Genomic DNA, 20,600 nt, shown 5'->3' with positions numbered 1-20,600 from the left:
CGAGCCATTTTCTGCCCTTCATTTGTTACTGACCGTGCAAAAATCGCACACAAAAAACAGCAAGCAAATACGCCCATATGAAGATGACCAAAGCTCATACGGGGCATAGTGTAGTGACCTGTGAATTTGCTGTTTTTTCTGCCCCATAAATGTTAAGTCTGCCCCCTAATTTTGATGAATGGGGCAGAAATTGCCCCTTCAGTGAACATGCAGAGAAAACACTGCAGAAGACTAATTTCTGTAAGGCGAGGTTTGTTGTATTATGCTACACTTGCCAAATTCATACTCGCATGTAATTTTTTTCTATTTTCTACAGACTGTTGGATTATTACCATGTTGACTTATATAAAATTATACACAGATTTTTCAAAACCTTTTCATTGCAAAATAGCACAAACATTCATTAAGCCATTTTACCAATGACCTCAGAGTTAACATCATCCTCATCCTCAGGTGCAAGCTTCTTCCGCATCAAATCAGATTATTCAAGACTGTGTACAATGGAATGATTAGCTATTTCAGACTGTACAATGGAATGATTAGTGTTAAAGCGTGTATCAAATACTCCTATGTACAATCAAAACACTTGATAAGATTTTGTCTTTCATAATATTTGGTAATTATGTCATCTAATGTATGTTCACCACAAAGTGGTTACAACACAACATTCTTAGCTGCAAGTTCAACGTCCACATAATTGTTGTTGTCCCTTGAAGTCCAATTACGAGTATATGGTTTTTTATGCCTTCTTATAATTAGCACTTTTTTATCTCATCGAATGCAAGAATTACAAAAATACCGTCAATGACGCTGTACCTTCTCTAATGTGTGGCCAGGTCAGGTAGTTGGTTGTTTGCATGGAGTTGTTGGTAAATAGTTGATGATGTAGGGCCATGAGGTGGGATATGGACCCAAAGAACCCAAAAGATGATTAAATACATCAATCAAAAAAATTCTAAGCTATAAACTGCCTAAAGATAGTTCAATGTGGAAAAAGAGTTAAATAATTCAGAAATAAGAATTAACAGTCCAAAATAGTAATGACGCACTTCCCTACTGACCTGAGTGCATGTGAAATACACAACCTGGCATCTGTAAATTAAATGTATACCAAGTGATCATTTTAAGTTACTTTTAACTGTTTTTAATGGATTTTCCAAAGAGTCCCGTGGAAATGATGAAAAACGCTTATCTGGTCTTGTGTTTGTAAAACCTCATGGCTGATAATTGTCATAGTATTGAAAAAAAAATTGAAAGTGAAGAAATTACTGTTTTTAATAGGCATATTTTCTTGAAATACATGACCGTGTAAAGAATATATGCTAAAAGTGTTTAAGAGTAAATTTCTTTTCAAAAAATAATTTTAACCGTGACCAAAGGATTTTTATTCTTTGAGTTTACAAATTCAAACATTTCAATTTGTTCAATCATCTTGTTCAGTGCAAAATTTATAAAATGACTGAAAAATAAAAAAATTGGCAGAATTACAGTCTTTGTGATGTAAAATTATGGGTTGACATCACGATAATTGTTAATCTGTTCAAAGTACTACTATACTATAATTTAAAAAAGAAAAGTTCATGCAGAAACGGTAACATATATTGTCCGCAATGTAGTGTTAATTTTGACTTTACATCAAAATATGCCTTTGCTGGATACCAAATATATAGGGTGAAATATTAAAATCAGCCATGTTCAGCAAAATCCACAAAACAGCATTGATCCTTTTCTAATTTGATTTGATTTGCTTATGTTATCCTTGTATGACAGTCAGTACAATATGGAACTTGAACACAAACACAGTGAATAAGTATGCTGTAATGAAATGGTGTGGCTGCATCCACATGCAGCAATAGGAGTGCCTTTGTCTCTCACCCCTCATTTCCAACCTGTCCCATCCCTGAAAAAATAGTTTGGTCTTATATTTATAATATTAATAATTTCTGTATTTGTTAAAATGTGCGCATCTCAAAAACTTTTGATCATAAACATTTTCATTGTTTTTTATAGCTGACCAGTCAGTTAACCTGTTTATTTTGAATATTTGCGCATTTTTCCTCAGTATTTGACATTTTCAGAATACCTTCTTATTCAATTTGTCATTTTCTGAAAGTTAAATGATGCTCCTTTGTGTGGTCAAGCTTCCACAAGCATCAAATGTGGTACTTCATATAGGAAGGTCTGCCTCTAGAGGGCGGGCATCATGAACAGTGTTTGTCAGTTATTTCCTCCACATAAACTTCTGATTGTACTGTAAACATTGAACATGGCCGACGTCCGATTTTCTGTCTAAAACTTTCACTCATTTTCGTTCATATGACTCTGAAACTCCAGGAAACGATTGGGAAGAAAGAGTTATCTTGAAATATTGAGGTACTCGCCGATATTTTGCAAAATTTAATGAGAAAAAATGCAAGGAAAACGCCAACAGGCTTACACAAGTGACCGTTTTCAGGGCATATGATCATCTGCAGATTATGCAACAGGCCCATATCACGTGAGGCCATGAGGGGATATCCACGCAACTCAGTACCAAACACTAGCGCACACAGAGTGAGCAAACACAAAGTGAGTACCCCTAACGTCAGCTCAGTAGTCTGTAATAGATCGTAGTCAACTAAGAACCTTGGAGAAAGGCTTAACACTGTGGCTATGCCGCTAAGTCCCTTTTGATTTTTGTCACAGCTCAAAATCGTTCTCCTGCACCTCAACCTGAACCATGAACACCCCACCAGTTTATGATATGACCCATCACAATGGCATGACGTCAACGGATCTTGACAGACGGAAGTATTGACAGACGGAAGTAGTTGACACCAGCATACTGGTTTTCAACTCTAATACCTTCTCTGTCTATAAATAGACACGAGAAGATTTACAAGAATTACAAAAATGATGCTGGAATTACAAAAACACCAACATACATTGTCATGAATTGTGGACTGCAAATAACAAAAATACCGCAAGTATACGGTGTCGCTCAAATTTGATCACAATTGGTATATACCAGTATGGGTACCAAAGATCAACAATAAATGTTGTTTCTGTCTGTTCAGTGCAGGAAAATTCTACGTTGATGTTATGACAATGATTTCTGCACAGTACAACCAGAAAAACAACAAGAAATATTTAAACCAGAAAAACAAGAATGGCAAAAGTAATTAAGGTCTGAAACTTTAGGTAGTGGAGGTCAATTTTAGCAACATGCATAGCAGAAAGGCAGCTAGCCCCTCTTAGTTTGAGCATAGACGGTCTTCCCCCCTCTACTGTCTATGGTTCGAGCAGCTCTGTTAATATGTAACAGTTCATAAACAATGACAGGAAATGACTCAAGGTCAGTGGAGTTGGCCTGTTTCAAGTCACTGGCATGCCATCACTCCTGCACATTTGCAGGATTTCCCTTTTTCTTACCTCATTTGCACATTTTTGACACTGACGTTTTCATTTGAACAAATTCACATCTCAACCCCTGCATCTACCTGTACACCAAATACTGAGATGGTAGCTTTGGCGGTATGGGAGCCTTTGTGTGTGACGGACATACATCCGCACATACATACAGATGCCACTAAGCTCCGGGAAAAAAGTCTTTGTGAGATATTGTGCAAATAATATTACTTGCTAACCAATTTTACCATTTAAATGAAAATTCTGACAGCATACATGTTATTTATTAAAGTTTGGGGTGAATTTTGATATTTTTCCCTTATCTGGCCGGGTTTCTCAGCATTTGTTGATGCTGAAGCTGACTGTGAGTAGCATCATTTTCAGAGTCAGCTAGGTCCGCCAAGACAAGGATGAGGATGACACCAACTTTACCATCATATAATTTTCCATGACATTTACCAGCACTCAGAATTTATTAAGGTTCAAAGGTCAGTACTTACTTTTGGGACTGAATATATTTAAGTTGCACATGTCAGTTACTTGTTGATTTCATGGAGAATTTTCACAGGCTATTTGAAGCAACACTGAAGGATGACCATGGTATAACACAATGGCTGCTTTTCAGACTTAATAACGTCATGGACTAAATGGATATTTGTGACATCACTAACCATATGGATATAGTGACACCACTGACTATATGGCCATTTGTGACATCACTGACCATATGGATATTTGTGACATCACTGACCATATGGATATTTGTGACACCACTGATATGACCATTTGTGACATCACTGACCATAGAGATATTTGTGATACCACTGACTATATGGCCATTTGTGACATCACTGACCATATGGATATTTGTGACATCACTGACCATATGGATATTTGTGACATCACTGATCATACGGATATTTGTGTTATAAAAGAAAACAAGATAATCATGCCACCAAGGTTGAAAAGATGTGCAAAACAGCTGACAAGCACAGCAACTTTGAAAAGATTTGGACAAGCACTTCCAATTTCGTTATGTAAATTATGCTGGTCTACATAATACCCTTACAAGTCCACTGATGCATTGGACAACACACAAAACTACAACACAAATCCTTTCTTCAGATTTGAACAGATTTCTCACCACTTGTATACTGTGTCTCAGAAATTGTATCATTTTAAACCTAAGTTTACAGAATCACGATCACCATTTTCTGTGTAAAAACGCATGGAGTTAAAACAAACAAAGTGCTAAACTGTGAACATGTTTTCATTTACAGCAGTACATTTCGAGAGTGGCATTCACTTCTGTTCACTTTAAAAAGCCATGGGATATTGTATCATTATTCAGGACTGCTTCTACTCCCCTGCTGCTTTGAATATGATTATTAGATATGTAAAATATATTTACAGCTGATATTCTTGACATTCACATATTCTATCAGGTCAGTAACATTGGCAAAGATCTGTGTATGGTTTATTAGCCAATCATACAAATTAATGTTTCTACATTAGAGGTACATACATTGGCTTATAATGATAGATTGATCTGATACTAAATACCTTTCATTCTGAATCAATGTCCAATGACAATGTTGACATCTACCACAATGGCAAGTAGGATACTACATCACTGTGCCAAGAATCAGAGTTATTCTGTCATATGTACACAAATTATTTATAAAATTTCCACAACATATGCATTCAACATGATTTAGTCATAAATTGTTACTATAATTCTTTGGATGGATTAAAACTTGCATTCACTTTAAAATATTTCACAACAAAATTTGTACTTGGCTAAAAATTCTACTGTGTTGTGTGGTGTGGTACAAGCAATATTATGAGGCAAAATCACACAAGGTCCTTTCTACTAAATTTAACAAATCTAAGGGGAAAAAATTAGAGATAAAAGTCTAGAGATCTACTTTCTGCTTTAAAATATTCCTTATTGAGAAAAATGAACTAGTACTACATGTTAAAATCTTTCTTCGTTACAATAAAAAAATGTGTATTTATGGTCCATGAAAGTTTGTAAAGGCTACTAAACTCTGTTTGTTGGCACATTTACTTTATTCTGCATTGCAGGGTGGTCCCTCTAAAAAGTTTTATAGAATCAGCAGTATTGGTAAACCATCTTTACATCCATGATTTGAATCAACCATTGAAGTCTCAATTACTGAAGCTTGATTCTATTTTTATAAAACAAATACCCCCACCCTCATCACAAATTTGATGTATGTTCTGCACCTGTTAAATACTAGTAAATATAACCATTTTAAAAAACCTGGTGTGTATGAGAAATTTTCACATACTGTTGAAAATCTGCCAATACTTTTTGCATTTGCTATCACTGGCCATTGCAGGGTTTCATTGTGAACTGTCAGTATGAATGCCAATGATTACTGTTCCCTTCCGGGACATGTAGTAAACCTCTGCCCTACACGAAAAACTTCCACAAAATCAACAAGAAGCAATAATGCCACTGCAAACAAAGAATATACTACGCTTATTCATGGATATAAAGGTTTTTTCTTAATTACTATTGGGAGGCGGGAATCTATTTCAATAATAAGGTGGGCTTCTGAAGTAGTTTTCGATTCAGTGGAGTTTACAGGGACAATACCAGTTTTATAACATCACATCAAAGACACATAACAGGGTATCCATGGTGCAGAGTCATATTATCATAAAAATAGCAAAACTGAATCTGCACCTTGACAATACAACCATACTTCAACACATCAAAGATAACATTACATTGAAAAATATGTGTAGCATCACCAAATAACGGCTAGAGTCCAAGCTGCACCTGTACATGTATAAAATCAAAATATTGGTATTGACTTAAAGAAAAATACAGGTATTCAGCATCCAAAAGAATGAGAACCAGCTAACAAAAATGACAAAGTTACAACAGGGATTCAGGCAATATTCATGCAATAATATTTCTTCTGACAACTGGCATTCTTTGTATCCATGCTATACTAAGTCCCATATCTCATATGGATATTATTGATAGTCAAATGCAGAAGTTTCTACAGGACTTATATATACTCTGCTAGAAATTGGCAGTTAAAGAACTATCAGCGTTATTGTACTTTGTATTGTCTACTTTGTGTGAGCCTTCTAAGTTCTGAAGTAGACAACTACCGGTAGTTGTGGCTGAGCATTGGGTCCATTCTCTGTGCTGTTTGTGCCGACAGTAGCTGGAGCCGATGTGGTGCTTTGTGAAGTTGAAGCAGAGCTACTGGCCGATGCTGGTTGTAATTGTGATGTTGAAATGGCTGGTGACGTTGAAATGACTGGAATTGCCGCAATCGTGCCGGTTGGTTGTTGTGTCTGAGTTGTTGAGATTACGGGAGTGCCTACCACGGCACTTCCGGTAGTTCCTTGCTGCTGTTGTTGAACGTGCGTTGTTGAGATCACTGGGGGTCTCGCGAAAACTGGCATGGTGGTTTGTTGGCCTGGCATTGCCGCGGTAGTAATCGGTGAAGCTAGGGCCAGCTGTGGTATACCTAAAGTGACCACTGCTGGAGACAGGGTTCCGCTGGAAATAACTACCGGACTATTCATAGCGACAGCCTGGTTCGCCGACTTCTTCGAACGCTTTGGTTTATATTTATAATCAGGGTGCTCTTTGAGGTGCACTGCTTGCAATCGCTTCGACTCTTCAATAAAAGGCCGTTTCTCGGCATCACTCAAGACTTTCCATTCTGCACCAAGTTTCCTGCTTATTTCTGAGTTGTGCATTTTTGGATTTTCACGTTGCATCTTACGCCGCATACTGCGCGACCAAACCATAAATGCGTTCATTGGTCGCTTTACGTACCCCTGTTTATCAGCCATCTTGAATGGAGTGAGATCTGTTCAATGGTCAATCTGAACAATAGAGCCTGAACTTTTCCGCAAACTTTCAGCAATACAAAGCTGAACAATACCGTCGCGAAACTGCTGATCTAGGGGGTTCAATGAATAGCAAGTCCAGGCATGCAGGGAAAACACACACTAACTGGCAAGATCTCACCTTTTTCGCGTTGGGCATGTGCCTTCAATTATAGCGAGCACAGAGCACGGAAAGTGACTCTTTGATAACGTGAAGGATTCTGGGTACAGCCTCCTACTGCCGTACAAGTCAAAATATCAAATTCCTTTTGTTTTATTTCACGTATGGGCCATATTCGGATGCGCTATTTTGCGGGTTGCGGGCTGCGGGCTGCGGGTTGCGGGCTGCGGGTTGCGGGCATGAAAAAATGTGTGATTTTTGGTATCATTTTCGCTAGTAGATAGAATAAATGCTAAAATAGTATCTAGATGTATTTGTTTATGGAATAAAAGCCGTGAACTTCTTGAATAATGCCGTTGTTTTAGCTTACATCTGGTAAAGCACCACCAACGTCAGAATAGTCCATTTCCCATCCAACATTCGCCGTTGCACAGCGCACTGCCGATCGAAGCTTCGAAATGATATGACTGAACACGGATGAGTAATAATATGAACACAAGACAGATTTCACAACAACTCGCTATATTAACTTTTTATGTAATGATTAGGACGGATAGTTTAAAAGTAAGTTTCAGATCGTTGACAGCACAGATGAACTGGGAGATGAACTTCGGTTCGTTGAAGGCTATTGACAAAGGTTGAGACGACCCAAACTAGCCAAAATTAGCCAAACCACCATAAACCACCATAAACGACCCATATCATCAAGTAAACGACCTAAAATAAGCACAGGGATGAAATATGTCTCAGATTTCTGGAGAAACCGCCCCAAAAACGGCGAAAACCAGCCGGCATTTTCGATCATTGCAAATTCCTATACATGCCATCAACGAGTTAAGGGGTTCGGTTTGTTTCTTCAATAGAGGGCGCTGTGCAAGATTGTTACTGCTTTTACAACGTAAAGTGTAGCACAGGGAATTTCCCCGTTGTCGTGTTTAGTGGCTTACCAAGGAATGAGATCAAAGTTTTTAGTTTATTACATTTTTACAGCTCATTCACATTTTTTTTGATACCAACATTAATTTATTTGAATAAATTCTACAAACCAAATATTAAGATAACATGTGCCGTGGCCCTGGTTCCATACATGTACATACACATACCTGCATATATGTGCATGCATGCATGCATGCATGCACACAAACATATATATGCGTGCATGCAGGTTACCATGGAAAGTTGAAGATCTAGCAAATAACAGATTAAGTGGGTGGTCGCTTTAAAAAAACAGCGCCCTCACATGGCCATATTGATACAAGGGCATATTACAGGAAACATGCATGTCTACATTTATATGTGGAGATCCGACACACACACATACATACATACATACATACATACATACATACATACATACATACATACATACATACATACACATATACATGCATGCATGCATATACACATACATACATACATACATACATACATACATACATACATACATACATACATACATACATACATACATACATACATACATACATACATACATACATACATAGGCAGGCTGACAGATAATGAATGTAGACTCGGACTCTAAGCACGTGGCATTATCAACATCACGCAGGACTTTCAACTGCATAAAGGTTTTAATTTCAAAAGTTTGAAGCTTTAATTTTTTTCACAAACAAGTCATCATCAATAATACAGCTGCATCCACCTGATAGAGGTGTTTGAATTATCATGGTGACTGAATAACACATGTAGTAGACTTGTGCTTCAAAATACATGAAACAATAAAAAAAATTCTTCATTCAATTGGCTGGATGTACTCAAAGTGGATCCATTTTTCAATTACACATATTACCCACAGCAGACATGGCATTAAATGGCAAGATAGAACTGCTTTGAAAAAGCGCCCTCCTTCGGTGAGCCCAGTTACGATGCTGAAGTTATTTTCGTTTTCAGTTGTGTCATCGAAATGAGCCCCACAACTTGGTAATTGATAGTACCAACAACATGGCTGCCCGCAATTCTGTCGACGGTTTCTCCAGAAGGTGGAGTTTTATTGTATCCCTGAATACCTAGAATGTTTGTTTTAGGTCGTTTACTTGATGATATGGGTCGTTTTTGGGGTTTATGCTGGTTGGCTAATTTTGGCTAGTTTGGGTCGTCTCAAACTTTGTCAATAGCCTTGGTTGTAACTCGACACGCCTAATACTTGTTCCTTTTTCATAGAATGCCATGCCCTTCTCACACTTCAGATTAGTTCAACCGCCGATAAAAGCACAATATTCAAAATCGTTTTCAATGCCGTTTAAAATTATTTTATTGTGGTGAACACGATAATAGTCCTAGGAAACTTTTCATAGTCACGCTGGATCAAATGCATATGGAGCGACTATCATGCTGCAGGTGCAAGTCATAGAATATGTTCATGATATTAGGAGATACACAATTATTGAGAGCTGCAGAACACAAACTCATCCAAAAATATTCCTATTAGATCGATTCCTGAAAATAAGTCAACGCACCGACGTGTTTTTCCGCTGAAATTCTCGCGTAAAATGTTAGCGGAATGTCGTTCTCTGTGGTCGTGACCTCGGTTGAACCGAAACGGCAAAGTAAGCTAAGTCCATTGTCGTACGTCTTTTTCTTTTTAAAGATTTCATGAAAAATACACGGCATTTAAATACACAACACTTCTACGCTTTTTGAAGTCAAATCTTTCCTTACACATTGCATTTAAGTAGGCATTGTTTAATTTTCTGTATGTGTTGCCCTAGAACCGAATTGTGAATAGATGCATTACAAAGAATTTACTTCCTATGGCCTGATACTAGAAATGTAACAATTTTCATTCCGCGATAAGTGGCGACATTTCCGAGGCGCGAATTTTTTTTGTCAGTCTGGTATTATTTCTCACTCACATCCATGGCAAGAAAGAAAAGTGATTTCAGATCCCAAATTATTTGTGATGGCCAGGCAGCTCGGAACAAATAAATTGGTCCTCGGAATCGCCGCTTTTAGTTTAGCAGATTTTGATTTTTTTCAGAAACATGACGTATTTTCACCCACTTGGTATGGTCTGTTATAGCATCTTTAGTCCAAAAATAATTTTACAGCATATATGTTTTCAACAGCCTTCAAATGTACAGTATTATGTTAAAATACACCATATGGAATATGTTGTGTTTCATTAATTTTAACCATCTTGACCTGATGTTGAAAATATGGACTTGGCAGGACAAGGATACTGTACGATAGACCTGATCATGATTATTGATAATAGACACCTTCTAAAGGTTTTATTTCTTATATACTAAATGCCATATTACATATATTAGAAATCTAGCCATAATTCTAAAAACCCGCAGCCCGCAGCCCGCACACCGCAACCCGCAACCCGCAGCCCGACTTAGCAGATACCGGCAATATTATAGGTAACATACAAGTCATCGAAGACGGTGATGGTCCCACAAACCTACAGGAAACATGTTGTCGGGCATTATTTCCTTACTATTGTACTTTCTGTCCTCTATAATAATCTTGCCTGCTCTGAGCCTCAGCATATGTTAGTGGAATGGGAAAACGATTTTTTCACGAAGTTTGATCGGAACTGAAACCTTCATGTTTGCCAATATACCGAGCAAAGAGATGTCACTGTATATATGCACAGCCAAGAGAACAGGTCTGTGGCTTAAACACTTTGGGCAGTATTACTTGCAACACCACAGGGAAACCAGTAATCTGGTTTTTGTTTGTTTTGTGTATGTTTATATGAGTCATGTTGTTGTTGTTGTTTCAAACACTACAAGGATACTATCATTTAACGGGCATTTAAAGAGAAAAAGTCATCTGTGCGAGTTCCTTGTTCACTTGCAAACACGGTATTTCGTGCACGATATCTAGATGTACCCGATCATCATAGCACAGGGGACACGTGCTTGTTGTTTATTAGTGTCTGTTTGTTTGTGTTTGTTTATTTATTTTTAATAAAATAACAGCGAAAAGCTGTTTTGTTAATATTTGTCAATAAAGAGCAGTTTATTTATTTATTTGTTTGTTTATTTATTTGTTTGTTTGTTGGTACATTTTTCCGATGGTTAGGGTTAGGCTTAAGTTAGAGTTAGGGTTAGGGTTAGGCTTAGGCTTAAGTTAGGGTTAGGGTTAGGCTTATTCACTCCCTCTATATATTGAGTCTCAATATATAAGGGAGTGAATAAGTCTAACCCTAACCCTAACCATAACTTAAGCCTAACCCTAACCTAACCCTAACCATCGGAAATACGTATCAACAAACAGACAAACAAATAAATAAATAAACAAACAAATAAACTGCTCTTTATTGACAAATATTAACAAAACAGCTTTTCGCTGTTATTTTATTAAAAATAACAAACAAACAGACACAAATAAACAACAAGCACGTGTCCCCTGTGATCATAGCGGCAACATCATACGATGTAGATTATCACAGAGGTGTTTTAACTTTCATCAATCACCATTGTACCTTGGATATAGTGTTTACATTGGTTGTATGGGTCCATACGACCTTTGTGCGCAGTTTTGACGCCTGTATCCTTTAACCCAATTCAACTCTCTCCAAACATACGCACTCTCTTAAATTATAGAAAGAGTGTGTACGTCAAGATAGTTGCATTGGGTCAAATAATGATAGTAACCTTGTAGTGCTATAGTGCTTCTTTAATAGGACATCTACATTACGTTTGAAACGACACAATAGTTATTGAATTTTATTGGTTAACAACAACAATAAAATGACTAATATAAACATAAACAACAATACAAACAACAACCAGATTTCTGAATTGCCTGTGGCAACACATGTTTATTGACTGATGGATGTGTAACAACTCAAAATATTCTTAATACTTTTGGGTTCAATGAAATTACAGGCTTGCAAGTGGGGATGTTGTAGCTAACAAATGAATTTACCTATATTTGATTAATTAACTTTGAATTGTACCACATATTTAATTTGAAATTTGACATCACAATAAATTATGATGAACATGATTACATCGCCACTGTTGCAACTTTGTATCTTCTGAGATGCAAGGAAAATGCTGACATACTGGTTTCTACAATTCTGCCATGCAGATAGGTAGGTTTTTGCAAATTAAAATCACTTCTACTACCAATGCATGTATGATATGCAGCTTTAGCATTTTCAAACGTGAACAGCTTAAGAAAGAATTTTGTATTCAAATTGAGTCTATTTCACAATTTTCATAGCAACTACATGCATGAAATGCTCATGTAAATCATTGACACATATATGACATTTATTCATTTTAGAATTCTGTATTTACAGGATCAAGGATAATTGATTGGAATGTAAGAAGCAAAACATCTTCCCTGAAAGAAATGGACATGATTGGAAAGTAATTGGACAATAAAAGAGTCGCTAAAATTGACCATTGAACAGCGCAGAAAAGAATGTAATGCAAACCCATGAAGCACTTTTGCTTTGGCTATTTTTTTTTCTCTACTGACTTTTGGCCCTCACTATTTCTCAAAAGGTCATGTTGTAGGTTAATGGTATCAAGTGAGAATCTAGAAAGGGCAACCTCTACCATTGAAAAAACTTCCAATACAATAATACTATTGCAGACCCTGATGTGAGTCTACAATGCCAATACAGACCCTGATGTGAGTCTACAATGCCAATACAGACCCTGATGTGAGTCTATAATGCCAATACAGACCCTGGAATGAGTCTATAATGCCACTTGAGGCCCTGGAATAATTTATAATGTCACAACAGACCCTGAAGAGAGTCTATAATGCCAATACAGACCCAGTAGTGAGTCTGTAATGCCACTGTAGACCCTGGAATGAATCCATGATGTCACCATGGACCTTGGAGTGAGTCTTTCAATCCATCTTAGATCCTGGAAAGAGTTTATGATGTACAAATCAAAATGCAATGCATCTACTATTATAAAGATATTTACATATTGATTACATTTTACTGCAATGATAATGTAAGGCACTAGAACAGATTGCTTGACAAGTACAATTTCCACATTAAGTTGCCATGTTGTGTACAGAAGTTCTTTATCAATTTCCAAAAACTTAGTCTAGCTTCAAGTATTTGATTTGAAAATTGAGCTGAGATGATAATTTGCTACTATGATAACAGCACAACTAGATTGCTGCTAAAGTAACACAGGAAGTTATGTATTATACAAATCTTTATGATATAAAAAGTCAATAAGTAAACATATCGATTATTTCGTAATTACTTAGGTACAAATATCTTACTTATCAAAGGGACATGGGCTATAGCTTTTGATAATATTTTCATTACCAGTGTTTTTGTTTGATAAAACAAGTACATTTTTTTATTCTTCTCCTTAAATTATTTTGAAATATAAAGTATTAACCTCCCAAACATAGTAATCGTGTAGAGTATTTTCAGAATAAACTTTAGTTTTCAACAATAATATTGGACATTACACCCTCGCTGACTCTCCAATGATGAATTGAACAATAGAGAATTTGTCATGATTCTAGCAGTAGAATTTCACAATAGGACAAATTCACATGAAAAACATCAAAAGTTACAGCTAGTGGAACTTCAATTAACAAGCAATCACTTGGTGTTTAGATGATGTCAGTGATTTTCTGTGAAAATCATTGTCTACAATCAGACATCACTATGCAAATTGACCATTTCTGTTCAGATGCCACTGCCCCAGTACCTGGTGCTAGACTGGGATCTGAGCATTTCTACAGCCTACAGTTTGGATAATAGGTTATATTCTATGTACAAAATAAGTATTATTCTATGAAATATTCTGCAGAAATATCTTAAAACATTACTAAATGCTTACAATTTGCGCTTGTAGTAAAAGCATAGAGTGGTTTCACAATTGCTCTTGAAATGCTACACAACCCAAAGTTGCAAAACCATTGTATAAATGTTAAAAAAGTCAAAGGAATTTATAAGATCAGCGAGTGAAAAATAAATCATGAGAAATTGTCGTGCTTTTTTGACGTATATTTTAATGAAGCTATCATGCTACATTGACACTGATCAGTGTGAAACTGAGTTTAGACAGCCAGCTAATGCAAATTCAAATATGATAATCTTATAGTAGTAAAACTTGTGAACCTGTTCACCCCAATTCCCTGTAAACAGCTCCATAATCAACATTGATAACAATGGGTTTGGGCTAAACCATGGTGGTGAAAGGGTTAAATTAGATCATGACATGACTCAGTAATTGGTTCAGCTTTTGAACAAGAACAGGTGGAAATAATTTAACATGAAAGAATATTGAAAACTGATCATACTTGCATAATCATGTGACATAATCATTGGTATATAACACAAATGTGCAATATTTGGCATTATTGAAAACAGTACTAGATGTAGAGATTCCTGCACTGTGGATACCATGATTTTATGCTCTACTAGTGATTGGCTGTACAGTAGACCAATGGACAGGGAAAAAATCATGGATTTCATAATACAGAGTCTACACAAGACTACATTATCTATCCTACATTAAACCCCTGCATCTGTCTTCATGCTGGTCCCAGAACCACTAAGTACAATTGAAATTTACTGACAATTGCTATTAAACTGTACTCAGATATATCTATGATTACACTAGATGTTTATTGTTATTCTTCTAAACATATTTCATATGAAATAAAGCAGATGTTGTTGCACATGACCAAGAAGCTGGCACAAGAAGTTGGCAGTGCCAATCTATATTTTGATGTCGTCGTCACCATTAAGAATAAACAGATCATATGAATAGCATGGTACATTTGACATATATGGCAGTGATATTGATAATGGCCAAAAAGAATTCCTCACAGTTTGCCCCTTTGTAAAAATCTTTCACATGTATATTGATTGAACCATCCTTTCAACAATGAGACTATAAAAGGAAGGATAACAATTTCATTTATGTACTGATCATTATTGTACGGCTGAAGTTGAAGAGAGTTCACCGTATTACAGTATTATCCAAAAAATCTATGTGATTGCAAGGTATATTTACCCTTGCCAGAAAGATGGCTGTGCATATCTTATGGTAGACAAACTTTCATGATAATTTTTACACATTGCATACTGTCAGGACAATACATTGAAACTGGTATTTTTGGATCCACAACGACATCAAATTACAGGGAAATGGTTTTGGAGTCAATAATAGTGAACTGCATGTGGATAAATTAGCAGGATAATTAGCTTAAACTGACTTTGCAATAATCTTGTATGATTGTTTTTGTAGAACAATTCATAGAGCTGTCTAACTTACAGAATGACTATAAAAACAGTGCATACTTGAATTGATCAATGCGTCGCACAGGTATGAATGGAGTAGACACTGCCAGTGTTTAGCCAAAGTGAAAGTCACAAAATTAATATAAATGACTACACTTGAAATCTGACACCTGTTTGATATGGGTAAAATACTTACTGGCCTTTATTTATGTAACTAAAGCATGAAGTTGTATTTAAAACTCTACATAAGGACACTTCACAACACGTCATATATCTTATCACATGCAGAGATGTTGTCTTTGACTTTTACAAGTATTGGTATCATCTTTTGCATAATAAAATCTTCTGAAACCAGATTGCATTTTGCTATCATGACTGGTATTGTGACATTTAAATTGGGGAAAATACTTTGTCTTTTATGGTACAAGATATATCACTTGGTGTATAACCCTTTCAACAACTATACATTGTTTATATATGAAGCAACTGATTGCATTTAATTCTTTTGGGTGTATGAATGTTGGTAAATAGTGTTGGTTATCTTAGTAACAATTTTGTTGTTCCCTAAAATGATAACTTTGTAAAATTTACCTGCTTACCGTCCTTAACAACCCTACTAGTAAGCTTAGGTTTCAGTAATTGTGTCACAAAACAAAAAAAAGTGACAAGGAGCTTTGAAAATAAACATACTTAAAATCAGAGCTATTCCAAAACTTACGGTAAATTTCTGTTGCTTTTGTTGTTTGTACATTTTCATAATCCACAATAGTTTACTGATTCAGAAGTAATATCAAAATGCCCAATTCTCAACATCCATATGTGTGTGTAATGAATGTCCATGTTATTGTTAACAACTGAATTTTAATACAGACAAGGAATTCATTTGTTGACATACATTTGTTGACAATAAGACTGCATTTTGTAAACAATGCATTATGTTTGCAAGGATTGTACTTTGCATTTCAGCATAATTTTTGAGGAAAGAAGAATATGAACTTGTTTCACAGAACAAATATTATGAACGTATGAGTAGTTATGCTATTGTCCTTTGAAAATGTGAAGGTAACCTGACTTGAAAACATGCTATAACAATACAAATATACAATATCTATGATGGACAAATATGTAAAAGGAAGCTGGATGTGAGCGGTTCAAACTTGTATCTCCATGGCATATACCACTGCTCATTTAAACTCATCCTTGCACAATGTAAGAGTAGTTCACAGTACTTGTCGCAATATCGACAAATGAAAAAACTTGCAATGCTCATTTGTACACTACAAAATGACTTCAAAACAGTAGTGACAAATATGTTGGATGATAGACATTGCAGAGGTTAATGATATCTTCATTGTTGTACATTCTATAAATATATTGCAATATTTTGCTGTTAAAAATGGTCTCTTCTACAAAGTTTCTACAAAATTTATTCCAGAATCATCTTGGAATTGTTCTGATTTTTCTCTCCTTTTCATTTTGCTATGTATGAAAAAGTAAAATGGTGTAAAGTTATCACTCACTTACCAATGTGTGTGTGTCCGTGTCATGGAATAAGATGACAATGTATGATGAAATGTCATGTAAACTATGGAAATACATTGACTGCATTTTGTACACTGGCATGATTTTTTCATATTTTGTCACAATTTTCTGTCAACTTTACCAAACCAGATTAAAATTACATTTATTATTCATAATTTTTCTTCATTGCATTATGAGTATTCATAATAACTACATCATTGATTACATAAAAAGTGATATTAACAACACAGGAACAATACAATAGAAGTAAAACTTTTCTTCATACAATTACAAATTTACAAAAGCACAAAGCCATTGTTTTCTAAATTGCACAATATCAATTTTTCATAGTGACTACCAGTATCTCATTGAGATTTTCAAGTTAGATGACAATAAAATTATCTTATTATGTCACTTGGATTTGTTACATCACATTACCCTGTGACATCACTTGATTATGTAACATCACATTACCCTGTGACATCACTTGATTCTGTAACATCACATTACTACCGGTATGGGCTGGTACTTTGATATCACTGGGCACAGTGATGGTCATTGAGCTATTATATTGACTGTGGGCTGGTAACTTTGATATCACTGGGCACAGTGATGTCATTGAGCTATTATATTGACTGTGGGCTGGTAACTTGATATCACTGGGCACAGTGATGTCATTGAGCTATTATATTGACTGTGGGCTGGTACTTTGATATCACTGGGCACAGTGATGTCATTGAGCTATTATATTGACTGTGGGCTGGTAACTTTGATATTACTGGGTACAGTGATGTCATTGAGCTATTATATTGACTGTGGGCTGGTAACTTTGATATCACTGGGTACAGTGATGTCATTGAGCTATTATATTGACTGTGGGCTGGTAACTTTGATATCACTGGGTACAGTGATGTCATTGAGCTATTATATTGACTGTGGGCTGGTAACTTTGATATCACTGGGTACAGTGATGTCATTGAGCTATTATATTGACTGTGGGCTGGTAACTTTGATATCACTGGGTACAGTGATGTCATTGAGCTATTATATTGACTGTGGGCTGGTAACTTTGATATCACTGGGTACAGTGATGTCATTAAGCTATTATATTGACTGTGGAGTTGTAACTTTGAGTAACTACTTACATGAATGGTGAAAAAATGTGATTGTGCTTTACAGCTGGTGATTTAGTCTTCTGTGTTTGGGATTAGAGTTGTATTTCAGTTAATGTAGTTTTGAGGTGAAACGTTGAATGTAAAACATGCATTGTTAAGCTAAAGCACTGCAAGGCCTATTGTTGGCATTCTTCAATGAGACATAACACACAGTGAAATGAAAAATTCTAAAACTTTAAAATATGCTACTTTCATGCACACTTTTCATGATCTAGTTAAAAACAAATCCAAACTTTGCAAATAATTCAAAGAGTCACTATTCATTTTTTTTCATAAAACAAAAGACTCCAAATTACAAATCTTAATATCACTCTGAGAGCACATCATGACAATCATGTAACTTTTGAAATATGAAAATTATTAAATTGAATCAAGGTAGGAAGATTATGAATAGGAATTTACAAAATACTACTTTCCACAAAAAAATCTTGGAAATCATGATTGCTGTCATAATCCATCATCTTCTTCATTTTCATATGCCAATAGTGGCACAGTATCTGACTGGGATCGTCTATGTCCTTGAAAAAACTTTTTTCCTTTATGTTTTCCATTCGGTATTGATTGAAGAGAGCCTAATAAATTCAGTGAGTCCATTTTTTCCAACTCATCTAGGTTTCTAGGTTCTGCTAAAACTGTGCGTTCTCTTTCTTGCATTTCTTGCTCATAAGCTGATACTGTCTTATTAAGTTCACTTCTTGCTTTCTTCACAACATACCATGTCAATACAATACTAATCACCAGCTGAAATCAGAAAAGAAAAATGATGTTACTCTAAAACTTGGGAAGATTGGCAAACTCCCTAAGAATCACAAATTTTTCTCTGTGGTACTTTTTTGCTGGTCATAAATGGATGACACATAGACTGAATATAGGTGTTTGCTTTGACAAATTGTTTTGAAATGAAGAAAAGTCCAAAATGTATCATTTTCCTTCTCCATTCAGTTGATCTATTTTGGTTTTTACAATAACTATTTCACCACCATGGTTTGGCCCAAACCCATTCAATGGTGATTGTCAACAGCTTTACAGGGAATTTGAACAAACATGTTAATGATTTCAGACTGAAGCTAATTGCAATTTCAACATCTATTATACTGAAACACTGCCTAAATAAGCAACAGACAAATCTATCTATTGCAACAATATGCATGTACACAGTAGGTTAAGAATTTTCTAAATATGTTCAAAGCTCACATAGACTGATGGAAAGTCATTTCAAGTTGACTTCAAAGACTTTATCTGGGATACACACACAAACTTCATGTACTCAGGGAATTTATTGGTAACTTCACTCTGCTGTAAAATGTACCCAAACAATACTGTCAACAGCTCATTGTCAATCAGGCTACACAGGGGAGAACCCTTGTCTGTGTGCTGACCATCAAATGGTTTATTTGTATTGTGTCAAAATGTACACAGACTTTATCAAGTAAATGTCACTTTATTTCATTGCCAAAGACCAATACAAACCAGATAGAGTTAATAAATAAATAACTGTAAAGATTACATTTTGAGAGTATAATTTTTCAAAATTGAAATCATATCCTATAGCGATTGAAATATATCTTTTGTGCTGCATTTTAGTAATTAAGCTGTATTTTGGCATGAGTTAAAAGCTATCAAAGTGATTTCAAACTTACAATAATGACCCTGTACTCGTTTTCAACTACTAAATTTCAGTAAATGTTGTAATATTTATCTCTTGTGGACACATGGACATGACATATGGTACAGTCACCCAGATGCTAGATAACCTCAATTAGCTGTTGTACACACTAGCAGCAAAATACAAAGGCATAGTCCCATCAGATTTTGGGCAATATCAAAACATGAAATGTTGCCTAAATCCTTTCTCATGGCAATACAACCCAACAAAGTGGTGATAACATGGGATAACCTTATATAATGCTTTACACTACATGTAATATTTTATGGAGCAATAATGTATATTCCATTTGATAGAATATCAAACCAACAAACAACTCTGATTTGCTTTGCCATGAGACGAACATGCACAAGTGACCAGCAAGTATTGTCTGCATTTTCCAGTGAATGCAGAGCTATTCAATATTGCATACTGACATGATTAGCATCCTTTGTTTTTAAACATGGTCTTTAATTTTCCATTTTACATCAAAATCCTGTACTTTTGGGGTATAGCAATGCTCTTGCAATTTGATAGCATCAAGTATCTTGCTATGAGATGCATGTGAGGTGTAATACAAAAAATTACATTGTACTGCTTTGTCAACCTGGTGAATTTTGTGATGTCATCACCAAGATTATTTACTGATAA

General features: G+C 35.6%; 2 protein-coding genes across 3 annotated transcripts in view; both read right to left on the bottom strand.

The window, feature by feature from the left end:
• Window positions 1-4,842: 4,842 nt before the first annotated feature.
• Window positions 4,843-7,499, bottom strand: LOC139147089 (transcription factor Sox-3-like). The gene has a single exon (XM_070717950.1). It carries the CDS (start codon window positions 7,234-7,236, stop codon window positions 6,517-6,519), a length of 720 nt encoding a protein of 239 aa, XP_070574051.1. The 5' UTR covers window positions 7,237-7,499; the 3' UTR covers window positions 4,843-6,516.
• Window positions 7,500-12,160: 4,661 nt separating this feature from the next.
• LOC139147088 (transmembrane protein 64-like) overlaps window positions 12,161-20,600 on the bottom strand; it is a 30,648-nt gene continuing 22,208 nt past the window's right edge. Inside the window, exons 3-4 of one of the 2 annotated variants that reach the window (XR_011555633.1) lie at window positions 17,838-19,045; window positions 12,161-17,778 (exon numbers count right to left, since the gene is read on the bottom strand). Coding sequence is in view for 1 of the 2 variants with exons in the window: in XM_070717949.1 (XP_070574050.1) it covers window positions 18,752-19,045 (294 nt within the window). In the remaining variant the exon portion in view is untranslated. Of the gene's footprint in view, window positions 19,046-20,600 lie in introns of both variants that reach the window. The other variant, XM_070717949.1, reaches the window with a different exon arrangement.

This window comes from Ptychodera flava, chromosome 13, assembly GCF_041260155.1.
Source record: "Ptychodera flava strain L36383 chromosome 13, AS_Pfla_20210202, whole genome shotgun sequence".
NCBI lineage: Eukaryota > Metazoa > Hemichordata > Enteropneusta > Ptychoderidae > Ptychodera > Ptychodera flava.
This window is presented reverse-complemented; position numbering and strand designations above follow the sequence as displayed.